This window comes from Melanotaenia boesemani, unplaced genomic scaffold (assembly GCF_017639745.1).
Source record: "Melanotaenia boesemani isolate fMelBoe1 unplaced genomic scaffold, fMelBoe1.pri scaffold_161_ctg1, whole genome shotgun sequence".
Lineage (NCBI taxonomy): Eukaryota > Metazoa > Chordata > Actinopteri > Atheriniformes > Melanotaeniidae > Melanotaenia > Melanotaenia boesemani.
The window spans coordinates 27,326-46,884 of record NW_024580609.1 but is presented as its reverse complement, the minus strand read 5'-3'; the positions used below and the strand labels follow the sequence as shown (position 1 = coordinate 46,884).

Genomic DNA, 19,559 nt, shown 5'->3' with positions numbered 1-19,559 from the left:
AACCTCCCTAATTATTCTTTATGTCAAATCACAGATTACATTTTTTAATGATTACACATTGACAAACACTAAGCAAAAACATTGTATATAAGAATTGTTTTTCAATAAATCTAACAGCAGAGGGTGCAAAACATCCCAAGCCTGATAAGAAGAACAGTGAAGCGGCAACAAAGGCTGAAAATAAGCTCAGTGAGGCAGAAAAGCAGAGTACATGTGGTGAGACTTGAATGAAAAATAAAAAAAAAGAAGAATAACAGACGATGTGCTGGCCTCAGTCAGTGTGTAATGAGTTGCATCTGTCAGTTTCAAAGCATAAATGATAGACAAGCTGGCAAAAGAAAACGCTAAGTGATGTGGAAGGAAGAAAAGCGTGAAATAACAGAAAGATAGCTTAGAATCTGAATCATATGTTGTAATGTACCTGAATGCTAAACTCAGAGATCATTACACTGCTATAATGTATGCATCCTGTCATATTAAGGCATATAAACAAATGTTAATCTGTAAACACGTTTAAACCTCTGCAAAATAAACAAAACAAAATGTATATTGTTGACTCGCTCCTGATCCTTGTGAGTTTTACATTTGTTGCAACAATGCTGCTGCCTTGTGTGTATCCATATGTTTTAAGGCTGAGCAGACTTTATATCACTTAAACAGAGGACTAATTTCCAAGGCTACAGATACACTGATGTTACAGTCAGAAAACTAGTTGACATTTCTACAATGTCAAACAAATGATGTCCAAAAACCTGGATACACATCTTCAGTGACAGGCCATTTTATGTTAACAGCTCACATACATAAAACTATATTTACAAACTCGTTGACTAAAATTTTGTTGAAACAGAATAATTTATCTGTCCATTCTATAGGTCGTCACATGCGTAATAGCACTGCAGCCTATTTCTGTGTTTTCAATTCACTCAACTTTGTATGTTTTTACCCAGAGAAAAAAGACAAAGAGGGAGCCCATCTGAACACATAACAGCATGAAAGCTTCACACAGAAGAGTTTAAATGCAGATGAAACAACAGTAAATGTTGACAATGTGAGTCACAGACTCACAGATCATTTCTTTGGTGTCTTCTATCTTCAGTTCCAGATCTAGTCTGCCCTGCTCAGTGGGGGGTAAGCCATGACTTTCACACTCTTCCAATGACTGAAAGCAACACACAGACACACATACAGCTTGATTAGAAATGGAGAGTGTCTGAGTATTGAACTAAATTTGACTTGTTTATTCTTACTCTCTTGCAGTGGCTCTCTGGCCACTCTGGTTGCCCATTTCCTGGCCTCCTTATTCAGACTGTGCTCCTCCGTCGTCCCTGACTCTGATTCCAGCTGACGACTCTAATACAAACAACCATACGCAAGCACACGCACACAAAAACAGGCAGGCATTGGTAAGAACACACAAGCCTCCACACAGCCAAACACACATAAGTACAAATGTCAGTGTTAACAGCTCAAGGTGTGTGATATGCTGAAGCTGTTAATTAAGCTCAAGAAAGTGTGAAAGTGATTGTTTTCTTCTCACATGATGAATACAGCATGTGTTGCAAGGCTCAGTTATCTTCTCAGAACAAAATAACTGCTATTAAAGACACATGTGCAAGAGCATGAGTGTGTGAGAGTGTGTGTATATCTGTGTCTGCTACAAAGAGGGAGAGCAGAATGCACAGGTTTTTATATGCACTTTTTTAACACAAAATACGCAAGCCTGTTAACAAATCCACATGGTCTTCTAATAAAACATTCATAATTAATTATATCCATGTGGTAATTTTTCTTTAGAGATGGTTGTAATCTGCCTCTAAGCTTAAACACTTTCAGACAAAATCACCAACATGACTTTTCAAACTCCTACAGAACTTGCATTCCACTAGACTCCACAAGTTAAAACAGCTCAGCATATTTCAGTACGTATATTTTACCCCTTTGCACTTTTTTCTGTAGTTAGAGTTGGCCAGGTTTTTACTGGGCAAAGATGATGTTGTATAATTCTGTATGTGAACTAAAAGATTAATTAAACTACAGACAGCTGGGACCTTGTTTGCCCACTGTTAATCGTGCTGTCTCAAAGAATAGTAATTAGGTTTTTCAGAAAGAAATATACGGTATTATATCTTATATTCATGTGATCCATAATGTTGGAACTTTATCCACATGGAATTGCTTCTTCACACAGTTTGTTACTAGATTGTTATCTATTATTAAATTTGCTAACTTTAGTGAGAGAAATCAAGGTTAAACGCTCAAGGCTGAGATTCAAACTTCTTTCAGCCTCAAAAAATATAACCACTGACAAGTAACACTGTTCATTATGGTTAGGATACAATACTACATTGAAAACCTGTATCCTTGCACTTCAACTACTTTCATACATGTATTGAAGTTCTAGAGATATTCTGGAGTGAGAGCATAAATGTAAGCTAAGAAAATACAACAATTTTCACATCCTTATCATTTTCTAACTTCTGTTTACTGTAGATTATCTTGCACGTGCTCCCTAACACTTCCAGCTAGGAGTAATTGTATCAACAACTGTGCAAAAGGTTGGACCAAATCATGCAGACTATTTTAGAAATCTCCTGTTCCCATATGTATTGTTATTTAGCTAAACATTTCTGCAGACCAGTCCCACTCTGTTCATAATAAAACCTTGTCACTGCAGTAGCATCCTTCCCCAGTAGGACACCAATGGGACCCAGAGAACTGCTAAGGAAGTAGTCAAAAGCCCCAACAAAGGATCTGATGTGTTAACCCAGCCTCCAAACTCTCCTGATATCGATTTTAGGGCATCTATTGGAAGCAAGCCCAATCCACAAGGACTCCATCCCACGACCCACATGGCACAAAGGATCAAGACGTCCTGTACCAGACACCCCAGGACACCCTGAAATGTTTGCACCCTAATTGGTCAGAGCTTTTTTAGAAGTATGAGAAGGACTTTCTCCATATTAGGCATACTGTCATAATGTTATGGCTAATCTGTATACTATACTGCCATCTGTATATGTTGTATACCAAATACCAATCTGCAGGGGACAAGAGCTGAGCAAATGAATACCCTCATGCAAGTTTAAATGAGCCCTAAGATGTCTGCTGCACAATTTTAAGACGTCTGCGTGTGGATTTCACTTGGGCTCATTTTTCTGACTGCCAGAAAGTATATGCACAAAACAAAGAGCTTACTTCTTGTTCTGCAGAAGCTCCCTGAAAAGAGTTCTTTCTAGTCTTAAATCCAATTTTTCTTTTCTTTTGTTTTTTTGTCCAGATACTTTGATCAAATTAAGGACATAAGGTAACCTACAAGCATTTGAATGTAATGAAAATTAATGCTGGCACAAAAAATACACAAGTCTTCTCTTTGAATGTCATGCAGCTGATTTAAAGTCCTCATTCTCACATCAGCTCCCTCCTAAAACATGGTGGTAAGTCTCTAAGAGCCTGTTAAATGACTTGGATTATAAATATGTTTATGTCAAATATCCAGTTCTTTTTTAAATGGTCACAAAAGTTAATGAGAAACTAACTTCAGTAGTAGTCATCCTATGAACGAGGTGCAATGTAAAAGACGCCACAGTGAACTCTAAATGATGGATCATGCTGTACTATAATTACAACATCAAAAGTCATAATAACTGCCATTTGAGTATATAGGAGAACAAAGTACCCACACAACCTGCATTACAGCATAAAGCAGAGCAATTTAACTAAACATGGTTATTAAACTTTGAAAGTGTACAAACAGAAAAAGTGATCCACTTTATTAACCAATGAAATGCAAGGCTGACCCTGACATGTCATTTTTCTTCATTATTTCCAAGAACTTGGGTAGTTTTTGTTCAGCTTAGCTGATGGTTTAGTGGCTGGATCAAAACATCTTCTAAATACATGGATCTAACTATACATTTAGTCATCTCTCTTGTCTCCTCTTTTGGACTCAGCAAGTACTCCTTGTGCATTTAAGTCTGCACAAGAGCCCTGCACATGATATTATGACACGTACTGTGACATAATGCACATAGCTCTCTGATAACTGAAGTTCTTTGTAATAACTTGGACTATAATTAACTAAATAAGGAGAATCTATACAGAAACTAAAACTTACATGGGTACGATCCTGACCACCATTTGTTATGATGAACAACATCTTCCTTAAGTCAGACTGGAAAACCATGTTTAAAAGTAAAGATTTTTAGAGCACAAGGATGTGTCAAAAGTTGTTAGTAAGCTAAAACATAATTTGTCCTGTAATAATAAAATAACCCAGGGTGTTATCAGAGAGGGCAAAAAGTTGTTTGCATATGACATGTGCTCAATCTGCCTTAACTTGTTGTGATAGCTAGTCCACTGTCTGTTTAAGAAGAGGGATGGACCCACACTTCTAGATAACACAAATGGGACGTAAATATTTTTATTTTAGTTGAGTCTAGTTACTGTCTGACTGTTAATTAGAATTTAATCTAGGAAAAGAAAACACTGCCTTGTACATCAATGTATGCTTAGGCAGGGGACATCATTTACTGTATGCTCTAACACTGTTCTGTGCTATCAGTAACCAGCAATTTCAGCAATTAATAAGCTTCTCCTTTCAGGAAAATCTATCAAGGTGTCATGATCACAGATAGTGAGTTTTAAGGCAACATTGCTTTTATCAACAGAGCAACCCTAAAGACTATGTACTCATCTTAGTTTGATTCACTCTGATCATGCAGCAAAAACAAACAAGAAAGCTAAATTTGTAGATGAAAACCTGAAGGAAAATTTTAAGTTGAGGTTCCTTTACAGTTCACTTTCAAGTAAATGTTATCAGGCCAGACAAAGTATCAGGACATGGATGGAGTAAATGAGCTATGGTTTGTGTCGGAAATGAAGATGGGATGCTAACAACAGTTAAAACTACCTGTGCCAGGGTCATTCTCATGGCACTGACGGGCGATGGTTCAATGTCCACCAGCTGCTGCACCGAACTCAGAGTCTGCCGTGCACACATACAGACGGGTAGGAGGCATCCACACACCCAAGAGCAGCAGTGCAAACACATACACATACAGGGATGGGTTAATGGGGGAAAAGTGTTAGCATAAGATTGAACAGGAACAAGAAGACACAAGAAAAGGTGTAGAACATTTATACACAGAAAAATGTTGAGTAGCAGCAAAGGGAAAAAGACCAGAGAGGGAAGAGAAGCTGAGAAGAGAGACGTAGATAGAAAGTAGAAGAAAGAACAATATGACTCAGACACAGGAGAAAAGGAAAGCTTTCATACGGAGGAATTAGTAACTGTGTCCTCTAAGAGACATTGCTTTCTAAGTCTGAAATGGTCTCCTGAGGAGTGAGACGGCACACATCCAACTGTTCTACTGTGATCACACACACTCTCATCATTTGACAATAATCTTAAATATTTCTAGCATCCAGCAGCTAGTTGAATTTAAAAGATTTTAGTTGAGCTTTTGTGAAAGATAAAAGATTCAAACACTAGAAAGATAAGTTCCCAGTGGACACACATTGCTTGGCACTGGCAATCAAAATTAGAGCACAGGGCTGATTCATGCCTCTGTTATGTGGTCTCCAGACACTAGTTAAGTGGACTATTCCATCTTGAATTTCTAACATGAAGAAATCTCCAAAAGCAGGATATAAAAGACCCAAAGATTTCTCTAGAGAGTAAGAATGATCAAAGCTTTGGCTCAGTTTGGAAAACCTCTCAGCCCCCAATGTTTTCATGTGTTTTTTTTAAATTCATTAAGAATAAAGTGAGAATTCTTTTTCAGGAATTCAGCACACTGATATTTGCTAAGGACGTTGTCCACACATGGAAACTACAATATGGGAGAGAAAGAATATAAGGAGGGAACATCCAACATGTAGTAGAGTAGGAATGCTGGTTCATACCTACATGTGTCTCAGTGTGTGAGTGTCTGTCTGTCATAAGGACAGAAACAGCGTCTGGCACTGAGCAGGTTCATATGCAAACAATCTGTGGACCTTTAACAAAGTAAAACACTGCTGCATGGGTATAGATGTTAATACGGCATAGCTGTGTGGAGCTATCCGAGTCTTACCATGTCACATTCGCTGGGCTGGAACTGGAAGTCGTGTGCTTTGTGAAACACAGGATTCTCCTGCAAAAACAACTGCTGATTGAACTCTTGTATTATCTGAGAGATAAAACAGAACGTAGATAGTTAATCCTGTTCATTTGATTAGAAATTTGTTGCTTTAAAAACTCTATTTTAACCTCTGTGAATCCATGCTGACTGCATCAGCCACTAACCATGAAGGAACAAACTGCATCATTTTTTACAAACACATTTCAGATCTACAAAGGGTGAGTGTTGAATGTTTTTTTTATTTATACACCGATTTTGGATTTGATTGTGACATGCTGTCACGTTCCCTGGCCTCTGGCCTGGACGTGTATGTGAATGTCTGCTGCATATCTGCAACCCTGCTCCTGGCCTGCGAGACCTTCGTTCCCTCCTGTATGGTGATTGGATGTCCTCGGTTCCACCTGCTCAGGGGAGCCCCGCCCCACTCATCTTACAGGACAGCACCGACACACTGCTTCCTCCTCGGTGACCAACCAGCGGGAGTGCCGGTCCTTAAAAGGGAGGCGGTGACGGTGATCAGGGCAGCTGTGTTCCTTCAGGCCCACAGTTCGCCAGTTTGGGACTTGTAATAGTAGTGGTTGGTTGGTTGACGCTTAGCGGTTTGTAAGAGCATTCTTCTTCCCTTAGTTAGACATTTGAGTACTTGATTTGATTGTGATTCTGCGCTCGTTCTTTCTTTACTTTGTGTATTTTGGGTTTAGCAGACATCTTTTGTTGTTGAATCAACGGTATATTAATTATAGATTAAACATAGCTCCAGTTTGATTAATTGTTAGAGCAGTATTTTGGTTTATAGGAATCTTTTGAGTTTGTGTTTGTTAATTTAGTTTATTGTTTACCTCGATTGAGGACACCTTGAGTTAATTATGTTTCTTTTGTTGTAATTGATGGCCTTAGATGCCTTGATTTATGTTGAACCCGTTTGTTGTTTGTAAATAAATAACTGTTATTATTTTATATTTCGTCTTATTTGTTTTGTTGACGAACCTATCACCCCTGGTTCAACAAGTGGTCGTAACACATGCGAATTTAGGTAAAAGAACTTGTTAAGTTAAGTGAGGAGGATGGTCGAGGCAAAAATGAAAACTAAAATGAGTAGGACTTCTGCACTGTAGCCCTAGAATATTTTAAAGGATTGCATTGGAGAATGCAAATATCTGTCAAAATCACTTTGTACTAATTATTATTGTTGTTACTTTTCTTTTTCTGTCTGTACATAAATTGTTTCCCACTGATTACTGATATTGCAAATACTTAAAAATACAATTAGTATTGATACCAAAACAACAGTCATCCCTGCAGACAGGTAAAGAGCCGCCTCCTGGAAGACGTCTTTCAATAAGTCAGATTTCAGCATATTAAAATTGTTTGTGAGGGGATGAAGTCAAAATTTGGGGCAAAATCTATGTTTTAGAAAATGCATGTGAGCAAAAGACTTGCAGGCAAGCATAAGAAAGCAGTCCCACAGAGCACAGTACACTGAGACCTATGCAAGCTTGTTTATACATTTAAACGGAAGTAGTCTGGTGATGCACATAGAAATACAACAAATATATACCGTATTTAGAAAAATGTTAAAATATAGTTCCCTTAGACATAATGACTCAAAGACCTCAAATGAGCAGTTGGCAGTCCTACACCACATTCGATTCACCCTGGTGGATTTGTCCAAGAGGAACTGGTAGGTGTTGTGCGTCGCTTGGGAGGCCTCTAGCTCAGTGCGACACAGCTCTACCAGATAGTCTTTCACATGCTCATAGATTCTCCCATCTGAGGCCTGAGGACAGACAACGAGAAGAAACATGGGTTCCCAGTGAGAAAAGATTAACTCAGTCAACTTCCATGGCCATTTGTGGTAACATTCATTTATTTAGGGCCATAACAGCACTTATTTCTTCCCTGTTTCCTCCCTGTCCGTTTTATGAGGCTCTAGGAGCATGTCACCTTCATCAGGTTATAAAATAGAACTCATTCAATTTTTTGAATGAATGTTCTAAACATACTTTCAAGTGTCCAAGTTAAAAACAGTATTTTTTTTATTCTGCTAATACAATGATAAGACTCCCAGAAAAATCAGTAAAATGTATACAACAGTATCCCTGTGTCACCGAGAGACTATAGCTGGTAAGCAGAGTATTTATCAAACAGATACTGTACATCCAGCTGCATTCATTGCTGCGGGCTGTTGAGTTGTTCACCCTTGTTTTCAGGGTCTAATGCAGGACATATATAGCTTCATGTTTTGTGTTGACATTGTTTACTGAAAATTTATATTACTTCGGTTCTGCTGGTGTTTTCTATGACAAAAACAGTGCACGCTCCCAACAACTACTCCTGCCAGTTGACCAACCAGAAGCAGCATGAAGAGTTTCTAGCAGAGGCTGATCTGAGGGGATCAATATAAATAAATAAAGGGGTATGTGAAAAATGCTGGACTGAATCCTGGACTTGTGGACTCATATTAAATTACCCTGAAATGAGCATATTAGAACCCCTTTAAGAAAAATGTGCAAACAAGAGCACCGTTTATATGACACTGCCTGCTTTTACCTCCACTTTGGAAAACGTAATCCATAGAGTGACGTCCGCATGTGGTTCCACAGTAGTACTGACTTCTTCTACATAGAAGGTGCTCAGCGGGACTTTGTAGGAGTTTCCAGCTTTGTTTGCCTAAAAAAATGATAAAATCAAAAATATTTTCATTTAAAAATGTCTAAAGAAATATAGATTTTTGTGACTTTCCAAGCATAACTGTCCAATGAAGCACAACTCGTTATGCTGTACAATAGATTTTATAGCAAAACACATGCAAGACATCACCGTTGGGACCTGTTAACTTTGTACTGATCAACATTTTTTTACATTGTTGCATATCTAGCAGGTGATAGCTCAAAATTTCACCCCATGTTTAAAAAAGAAAAGAAAAGAAAAGAAAGAAACTAACTATATCTTTTAATGCACTGCTGGTTGGAAGGAAGCATTTAGTACTGACTTTGTAGAGCAGCTTCAGGGCTTCCAGCAGGTATTTAACTCCAGGGTTGTGAGTTGATAAAAGGCCGTTCTTCAGCATGAAGGCCAGGGCACTTTTGAAGACCATGATGTGTTTAATAAGAATGGAAGCTGACAGAGACGACCACCATTATCCTTAAAAGAAAAAAGAAGTAATTCATTATCTGGTTGCAATAGCAATCATAAAGACGGAATTTAATTGTAAGATTCGGAAAAAGAAAAATAAATAAAAAAATAAATAAATATATATATATATATATCTATATATAAATATAGATATATATATATACAGAGAGAGAGAGAGAGAGAGAGAGAGAGAGAGAGAGAGAGAGAGAGAGAGATTTCTAAACAACACATTTGATTTTGGAAGAGTCAATAAACATGTTTTTTTTAAAAAGCACAAAAAAAAACAGAAAAAATCGATAGTAAGGTGACGTGGTATAATAAATAATGTGTTGGGAGTGTGTGCGCTTCGGTCCTTTTAGGGGATTTCTGTGTAGCATCATTTCTTCAGTCTATTCTTTGGTTTTCAGTTTAGGCTCTCCTCAAGTTCAGGTTTAGTTTTCTTTATGTTATTACAGCTTACTACTGACATAAATATCAAACAATATAATATCAAATAGATTGTAATATAACATTTAAAACTTGTACAAATAGTTATACAACTAAAAAAACTATTAGTTTTATAAATCAACAGAAATAAATGTGTTTGCCCATGAGAGTGAAAAGAGGCAGAATTACCGGTGAATACAAGCTGCAGTGGTGTAAAAGGAGGCTGCGGAAATAAAAGTTAATGACAGTGTGAGATTACACCTGCTTTTTGTTTATCTGTAGTCTCTGAATTTAAAGGGGTAGTGCACCCAAAAATGGGTGTTTTTGAGCTGTAAACACAGTATTACTTAACTGTGATGAAAACTATAAAATTTGTATTTTTTGTTCATTTAAAAAACGGGATTTTGTGGGTAAAAAATGGCTCATAACGCCCTCTACAGGGTAAAACCAGGTGATGTTTTTCGTGACACAGAGAGGTATGTACTTCACGAGAAACTTTTACGACAGACTGTACAAAAGGTACATTTATTTAAAGTAATTTACTTAATGTTTCCAGGGTCTTCTCGCTGATATCTGCTAAAATAATCGCCAGAGGCAAAACTACACTCATGACATTAGAGTCTTCTTGCAGAAGGGGACAAGTCAGCAGAACCAGGAGGATCTCCGGAGATTTCAATGCAGTTCTTGAGTCAATAAGCAACTCAACCAGGGGATTTATATTCACCTGCATGGACAGAAGTTGTGTAAGATCACACAGCAATTTTTCTACATGTCTGAAATGTATCAAATAAATGTGGTCAAATCTCAGTCAAATTAAATGTGTATGATTTTAGACATAATGTCTCCTTAACTGATTGTTTGATCCATGGGATTGCCAGCAACTGGTCAAAAGCTTGGCTCGCAGCCTCAAGGTCCACCATTAAGGCTCCAGCTTCCAGTGGAGATCCACTGATTTTAAATTCAAAATGTTTAAACAAAAGGACTGAGTGGCTGTACATTTAATTCTGAAACTTAATTCACAAACACATACACAAGAGAAAAAGAACACTTGACTTACTTGGCTTTTGTGAAACTTGCAACAAGACTTGAACTCGTCAAAAACATTGATTTTATTTCTCTGTCAGACAAAGAGGGAAAATTAATGATTAAGCCTTATAAACATTACGGGCAAGGGGAAATATATTAATCAAACTTAAATAGTAAATAAATGCAATTATAAAAGATAAATAACTCCATAAAAATAAAAAACTCCAGAATTATGGCAATTACCTTTTTGCCTCCACGCTGCTGTGCTTCATTTTTAACCATTTTTGCAGTTTGGGTTCATCAAGACGCCCAGTGATCTGTCCACAAGCCCAGTTCTTAAGAGACAGAGGAAGTTAGCCAGTAGTCAAAAGGTTTTTTCCTCTTCAATATTTGTGGAAACTATTTGTTTTTAATCATTTTTACACTACCTATGAAGGTGAAGAGTAAATGAAGTTTGTATTCCATCCAGCTGATATTTTTAAGTCTGCATAAGCCCAGAATAGTACAATTAGAAATTAAATTTAAATCTCCTGGTATTAAAATAAGCCTATACGGGATCCAGAAATTTATGACATTTAAATTTTCTGAGAAATTGTACAAGAGTAAAACTACCAATTCTAATTCAAGCAAAAGTCCCATCTGATGACACATGGGAGGTCATCAGACATGCATATCAAACAATATCATATCTGGGACTGCTCTCAATGCCAGCTGTCCTAGAGCACAGCAGCTACAGCCCATCCTGTGTAACATAGTGTTCAACACAGCAACACAACCATATGTTTCAATAATATTTGCCTCTGGCATTCCAGAAATTTTCCCACGATCAGAAAAGATGTGGGTTGTGTCCGAATGTCCACCCTACTCCCTACAAAGTGTCCTATATGGGGGTCACGCCATCTTGTAGGGGTGTCCGAATGTCCAGAGAGAAAAAAGTAGTGCACTCAGAATTACCCACAATGCATCTTGAAAAGTAGTGAGCATTGATGGTCACAAGACGGGTCAATATAGACCACAATGCACTGCGGGCAGTAGCTCAACATGGTGCGAAATGACCTTTAAATGTAAGTATTTTATTAATCATATTCAATGTTTGAGTGGTGTTAATGCATTGTTGAAATAGAAAAAAAAACTTGTGTTACCCACAACTTTGGATTGGAATGACATCTTGACGTGTGTTGTAGTTGCTGTAGTGACGGCTGGTAGTCATGTGATCTGCAGCGAGGAAAAAATAGGCTGTTTTCGTATCAAATCACCAACACTATGTAGTGTGCTATATATTGCAGTCCTACGTAGTCAACGAGGGGTTAGGGAGTAGGGTGGACATTTGGACACAGCCTTGGTCTCTCTGTCCACTTCATGCTTTATCTAGAATAGTTCCTAGAATAAACATCACTGAGGCAGAACAGCAGATTAAAGACTCCATATAAATTTTTTAGCCAAGCATCCCCAGGACCATCACATACATACCACTATCAGAGGTCCATGGGAGCTGAACCAGGGTGGGGGACAGACTGCCGTGTGGTTGTCCAGTTCCTATTTGACCTTTGTCCCCACTGCTAAAAGCCCACAGGAAGCAGGATTAATACTATATCTAATAAGACAAAATGGCTTTATCTTAACAGAGGTTCACCAAGTTACTAAAATATTATTTTTAATAAATAAACCTAAAATTAAACAAATTGTAGTTTTTACCTGCCACATGCAATCTGGGATGCAGACCCATCCAGACCGCCAACCAGTCTGGGTCTCACTTCATTGGTGGAGGACTTGTGACCGAGCTGACCAAGGCTTCCATCTCCAAAAGTGAAAACTTTCTCATCCTAGAAATCACAGAATCCAATAATGGATGATCTCTTTGATTAATTATCTTTACATTCAGAATTTTGGTGTCAGAAGATTGTCATCACCTTTGTTAACACAGCAGTGTGTGACTCTCCACAGCTTATACAGGAGACACCCAGAGGTCTGAGAGCAGGTACCATACAGATGTTGAACCTGCCTGATATAAAACCAAAAGATGGACAACAGGATTGTTTTTCTAAATAAGGATACTTACAGTGAGTAAAAGTGGCTGATGTGAAGAATAAGTCACTGCCAGTATGTTCCACCTTTAGGTTGGAAAGACTAAGGGCCTGATTTACTAAAACCCCTGATGAAGTGCACAAAATTGTCTGCTCACACAAATAGACTGCACATGTTGTTTGTTTATGATTGACTGAGATTGTTGGCGCAGTTGATTACAGGCACAAACAGCAGTATTCAAATGAGGATTTAGCGTGCATTATGCTTTTGCCACAGAAAGCTTAGAAGCAGAGCAGGAAGGTCACAATCCTAAAAGGAAATTCGACCTGATGGAGACATATATTAGAGGACGAGGCAAATGAGAATATTGCTGAACTCCAGCAGAGAAATCAATAGTCTGCCTATAGCATTCCAAAAATTTTTACACAATCAGAAAAGATGTGGTCTCTCTATCGCCTTTAAGGCATCTATGCCTCCTCCTTGCAACAATAACTGCAGCCATTTCTGTGTAAAGTTGTGCCAGTTAATACCTGTCTTTAATACGTGATAAATAAAGACACAAAATCAGCCAATGCAATCAGTTTCATGTTTGGGAAATCACATTGCGTGTGCTACGTTGATCTATTTGCATCTGTTCCTCCAAATATTTTGCTCTTTCTGGCAGAGATGCCCAAATTACACATTCATCAAGTGTGAAAGCAGTAAATGGATTGTTGTTGCGTACCTCTCATACCCCTAAAGTGGGTCATAACAGTTGTGCACATTATTTTGTCCATTTGTCAAGCTTGGTTTGTCCAGTTAGTACATCAACTCCAACATGTTTTAGCATGTGCTAATATGCTATCAAGTTTGAACATACTTTTACACACACAAATCTTTAGTAAATCAGGCCCTTAAGAGTATATTTAAAAAAAAATAACGCTACCTCTTTCATCCACCCTGTTGAGCCCCAGTTGGCCTGACTTATTGGCTCCACAGCAATACACCAGGCTGGAGAGTGTGAGGAACAGAGTATGGCTCCCTCCAGCTGATATCTGGGTCACTGCTACTCCAGACAGGGCACACACCAGGACAGGCTTGTGTTGCTTTGACACCTCCTTGCCTAGACCCAGCTGACCATGAGTGTTTGAACCCCATGAGAAGACATCTCCTCCTGGAAAGTGGTAAGACACAAAGAAAATAAATGAAAAGGGATAAAAGTTGTTATTGAGACATTTACAGAAATCATTCACAACTATAATATAGGTGATTTCACTAGAACATGGTTAGTCAAGCAGCCTTGAAACATTTCAAGTCATGAGAATGAACTTGCCTCCTTTCCATATACACACAAAACTGTCATCAGTGTGCTTGTTGTCTTTACCATTAGTCAACGCCAGGGAATGGAAGTTTCCACAAGCTACCTGAATTATTTGTATGGACAATGGTATAGGGACCCGGCTGTATGTTGGAGAGACAATGATTTATTATAAATACTTTAAAAATAGTTTGTTTGTATGTTGGTATACTCCATAGACTGAAGTCTTGCCTTGGTCTGTAACTGTTATGCTGTGGTCTCGGGTATGCTCCCAGTTGTCCATCATCTCCTGCACCCCAGGAAAACACGTGTCCAGATGCAGACATCTCTCTCTCATTGAGGCTTAATATTTCCTAAATGATGGAATAACTTTCAAAAGGACTACCGGTACGCTGATCACACATATGGATGATATTATATACTAATCAGATATAACAAAAACGGCAGTAGCTATATTTATTTTTATGACAGTAAAGTGAAATATTATACACAGCATTACTATTGTGTTTACTTAATATTTGTACGTTTAACTAGGTTTCTGTAATTTAAAACGAAATTAAAACGGACCACTTATTCGCCCGAAATCGCGGATCGCCCAATTTTTCCACCTGCACTTGAACTCATCACAAGTCCAAGCCTATTTCTGCTTAACTTTCGTTGCCTGAACTATTGACTATGAAATATTTTGCCTATCTAAAGTAAATAAATATTTTATAAACACAACTCACCAAAGATTTTTGCATCACTGTTTTTTCGTCCAATTTGTCCCTGTGAGTTATGTCCAGATGATAAAACGCCCCCCTCTGCATTCAGGAATAAAGTGTGCTGCTCTCCACAGCAGATGTTGGAAATAATTCCAGGGACTGTCCAGCTTACTGGACTAAGGGCTGCCTGTGGACCAAACTGCCCACTGGAGCTGTCTCCCCAACAGTACAGCTGCATGTCTTCTAGACTGAATGACCGTCTCTGACTCGGCAGTGTTGTTTTCAGCGGATGGTGCCTTCAAGGACTGCCGGATATATCACATTCATTTTGTGTCGGAACTGCTGTGAATACCTTGCTATTCAATTAAGTTTGTTAGACTGTTATAAATTGATATTTGTCATGTCTTTGGTTTAAACAAACTAACGTATAGCTAAATCGACATTTTAAATATAGCTAAAACCAGTGCCAGTCTTTACAATAGGCGACATGGGCAGTCATTCTATGAAACGGGTGCCATTTTCACTTAGTAATTAAAAAAAATTAATCAAGAGCAAAAATTATTTTAAGAAATCCACAATGTAAAAGATAGGTTAAACCTCCAAAAAGACCTATTTTCCCACCTCAGATATAAAATATTTTAATATTACCTGTAATATTAATATCACCTATATTTAATCAGACTAGGGAGTCACTCTTTTACCACCCCGTCACGGACAATATGCACATAATGACCACTAATATATTAAATAATTTCTAAAAATCTTGTGTTTTCCTACTAGTAAAGTGTCCTTTATTAGATACTAATATTTTAGAACACATTTCAAGTTTAAAACAACTTCACAGGTGTATGCTTCTAAAATACCACCCCCTCACAATGAAAAATTTGACAGGGTTGTAAATTTCAACATAAAATGGCTGCCAGTTCACTGCATGGTAAGCTAGCTGACTCAGTATATCTGATTTCAATCTGAAATATCATTTTATTTCCATTAACAGTGTTTTTTTTTCTTTAAATAAATAAATAAATATTTCCTGATCTATTTTGCATGTCGGGGTGGTAACATTAAGCTTGACGGACTCCATCCAACCTATAAAAACATCAACTGAACAATATAAAATAGCTTGCTTTTGAACCAAGCAATAAGCTTCACTTGTAAAATGTGAAGCCTATGCAGAAGCGCAAAAAAATTGCAGTTCACCCCTCACCTGGTAGGGTCTGGCTCCAAAACAGAGCAAATCCCCAAGACTCCCATGTAAAAAAGGCCAACTTCACAGCAGAAAAAAACATGTTTAAAGCCTGGTACAAAAATCCATTTTAGGATTAATTAAGTTTACCTTCATGACAACTGTGAGGGGGGTGATTTTTTTCTTTGGATGTTATTTAATCTTGAAATTCGGCATAATTAGGGGCATGTCATTTTAATTGACAGGTATCGTATATCCGCGGAAAGAAGGTAGAGTGCAGCACAACTGCAGTTTTTAGCTGGCTACAGCGTGTCTTAGCTTTAGCCCGCCTACCTCTGTTAGCTGGTTAGCTACTGTTGCTCAGGGTTAGCTCGGTTAGCTCTTAGATACAGGCAGTTCAAAGTTTGATGGTTGTCAATCATCCACCCCCACCTTCACAGTCCCCCTCCCAGCTGAATCTCTTTGCCCATTTTTTGGTTTTTCCGGGACTAACGCATGCGTGATGCTACCAAAATGGCGACGGTGGGAACGCCCAACGAGCTTCACTTTTACTCTTCAGAAACCTACAAGTGACTCCGTCCATTCCGTGACTCCCCCCTTCACTACATAGGGCTGCACTATAAAGCACACTACATAGTGCACTCATTCTTTCGGTGATTCAGACATGAAGCTTCCTGAAGCATGAAGCTGGTGACTACCAGCCGTCACCACGGCAACAGCAAACGTGCGTCCTTGCGCCATGTTGAGCCTCTGTCCGCAATGCATTGTGGTCTATACTGACCCATCCAGTGACCATTGATGCTCACTACTTTTCAAGGTGCATTGTGGGTAATTTTGAGTGCACTACTTTTTTCTCTCAGAACATTCGAACATCCCTGCAAAATGGCGTGACCCCTATTGAGGGCACTATGTAGTAGTGTGCCTCTAGAGAGAGAGTGGCGCCATCTCGGTTCACTGCAATGGTTCAGTTTTTTCACAGCAATGGCGGCGTATGGAGCCCCTCAAAAGTTCCCGGAAGTTAGCAAAAGCTAAGCGACGGTCAACGTATTTCAATGGAGCAGATTGTCGGAGGGTTTAGATTTTCTTCTTTTTTGTAATTACAAAGCTGAAAAATTACCTGCGAAACTTTCCTACTTTCACAAACAGATGCTTCTTTCATGGTCAATGATTTACAAACATAATTTTTCCCCACATAGATACTACATATGGAACAACAAAGACATCTTGTTCAGAAACAAATGTTTATTCTATCCTTCCTGGTTTTCCCACAACATTCTCTTAGTCCATCAACTGTTTAACTCTGATGGATCTTTAATGACTTATGAAGAATTCACCCAAAAATATAGCATCTTACTTCCTATTAAAGAGTTTAATATTATCAGAAATGCAATCCCCAATGGAGTAATCATGCTATTTAATTCTATAGCGGGTCAAAGTCAAACCTTGTTACCGATTGATCTGAACAGACTTGAAATTGGACCAATATGTTTTTCTTCTACTCGTGACAGCAATCGCCGCATACGCTCATTGTTTCAGAGGGATGTTGTATCAGTTCCATATGTGGTAGCTTATTGGAACTCCTTTGTTGACAACCTTGATTGGGAAAAAATCTGGAACCTACCTGCCAAATACTTAATCAACAATAAAACTAAGGAAGTATCTTACAAAATAATTCACAGGTTTTACCCCTCAAAAGTTTATTTACAACGATTCAAAAAAGACATTGATGTTATGTGTTCACTCTGTGAAATTTACCCTGAGGATGTATTTCATTTGTTTTGGTCATGCCCCTTATCTACTAAATTCTGGGAAGATGTCTGTACCTTTATATCTACTCATATCGAGCCTCTCTTTTCACTTTGTTTTGAGCATATATTGTTTGGCTTCACTGACTTTCCAGCCGAAAAAAGTCAACACTTCTATATCATTAATCTTATTATCTATTTAGCCAAATGGCATATCCATAAATGTCGTTACACTAATCAGAAACCATTATTTCTCGTGTTTAATAATGAAGCCAAGCAATATATTATAACTATTAAAAATTCAACAAATATGAAAGCCATTAAGACCCTTAACATATGTGCTCTCTTTAATGTATTTCTGTAACTGTGTGACTCTAAATTACAGCCTCTGAATGTATGTAACCCCCTGGTGGCTGTCGTTACTACAGTGTTCCTTGTACACTTTTATATGCTTCAATACTTCAATAAAAATTAAAAAAAAAAAAAAAAGAGCAGATTGTCGGAGCTACACTTCTTCAAGGTAAGATGTTTTAATAGTCATATTTCCATATCAGTTGTGCATCGAAATCAACTTGACAGGAGTAAATAAATATGTTGACGGATTGTCACCGTCTAGATTAATATATTTAGAGATTATAAACCGATAAAAGTTTATGCTAGCACACTGATAGCAACAGATTTTTTTTATTTTTTTTTTATTTATTTATTTATTTTTTTTTCAAAGTTTTTATTGACAAAGTTCAAAGGAACAATACAAAAATAACGAATATGTCAATAAAAAATGACAGATGTACATCTCGAATATTACCAAAGATACAAATACAAGACATGAAAATAAATTAAAATAAAGTAAACAAAGAACACTTAGAGATCTGCTAATGTTTCAGATTAAAATGGTTAACTAATTGAATAGTTTTAGTTAGTTTATTGTTTTTCTTTTTTAAGTTTTCAATGTTATTCCAATATGCATTAAGGTCTGTTATCTTGAAATTGGAGAAGGAGGGTATGTTTTTCTGCCAAATCATTTTGTGCAAGTAATATTTTGCTAAAATAATTATTAAATTAATAATGTATTTTTCATTAGCTAAAAAATTAGAGTTAGTTACTATTAGAAGTTTTTCGAGTTTGCTCAGAGATATGTCTTTTCTAATCTTTTGGGAAATGTATCTTTGTAAGTGGAACCAGAAAAAAGTTACATGAAAACAATCAACAAATACATGTTCAATGGTTTCTCCCTCACACCCACAGAATGAACAAGTGTTGCTTACAGTAGGAACAAAAGAAGAAATATTTGCTTTTGAAGGGTAGTACCTGTGCACAATTTTGAATAGTACATCTTTGATTTTGTTTGTAATCACATATTGATGAGGTAACTGGAAGATTAAGTTCCATAATCTTTTGTCCAGGCCAGTCTGATAGCAACAGATGCCACAGGCTGATGAATGTAAATTCTGTTCGTCAATATAAATTGATCCAACGCCGTTGATAGCGAGGTTAATGTGTAGGGAGAGCAATTGTAGTTACATTTTTATTTAATTTTAATGTATTTATAAGGCTGTGGAATAATGGACAAAGATATGAAAATGAATACACAGTATTAGATAGCACAATACTCTTAGTATATATGTTTACAATCTTTGCAACTATAAAACCTAACCTGTTAAATGTAACAAACATGTTAACCTTAAGAACTTAACAAAATATACAAATACAAAATAAGTGGCTGATTGTACTTGAATGCATTTGCTGCACTATACAGCACTCAGTGTGCAGGATGAGAGCAGAGAAGCAGAGAGATGCTTAAGGGAAGTATAACACTCTTCCCTCGTGCAGCATTGTCTTGAAGAACTTTCAGCTGTTCTGGGGTTGCCTGACGTTAACTGGGATACT

At 37.6% G+C, this 19,559-nt stretch overlaps 1 protein-coding gene across 1 annotated transcript; it reads right to left on the bottom strand.

Annotated features, from left to right (window-relative positions):
- Positions 1 to 10,955: 10,955 nt before the first annotated feature.
- LOC121636167 (probable E3 ubiquitin-protein ligase HERC3) lies at positions 10,956 to 14,360 on the bottom strand. Its single transcript, XM_041979448.1, has 7 exons — positions 14,266 to 14,360; positions 14,101 to 14,177; positions 13,663 to 13,890; positions 12,623 to 12,714; positions 12,408 to 12,535; positions 11,141 to 11,196; positions 10,956 to 11,047 (listed from the first exon to the last, which is right to left on the bottom strand). Exons 1-7 carry the CDS (start codon positions 14,358 to 14,360, stop codon positions 11,013 to 11,015), a joined length of 711 nt encoding a protein of 236 aa, XP_041835382.1. The 3' UTR covers positions 10,956 to 11,012.
- Between the last annotated feature and the right edge of the window lie 5,199 nt (positions 14,361 to 19,559).

What these genes read in the sequence shown, in the direction of transcription:
- LOC121636167 (XM_041979448.1), bottom strand. Translation starts at nt 14,360, where the DNA reads ATGTCTGCATCTGGACACGTGTTTTCCTGGGGTGCAGGAGATGATGGA. An exon ending in CATAACAGTTACAGACCAAG is followed by an intron (nt 14,178 to 14,265) that starts GCAAGACTTCAG and finishes TCCAACATACAG; the next exon opens with CCGGGTCCCTATACCATTGT. An exon ending in TTCCCTGGCGTTGACTAATG is followed by an intron (nt 13,891 to 14,100) that starts GTAAAGACAACA and finishes ACCACTTTCCAG; the next exon opens with GAGGAGATGTCTTCTCATGG.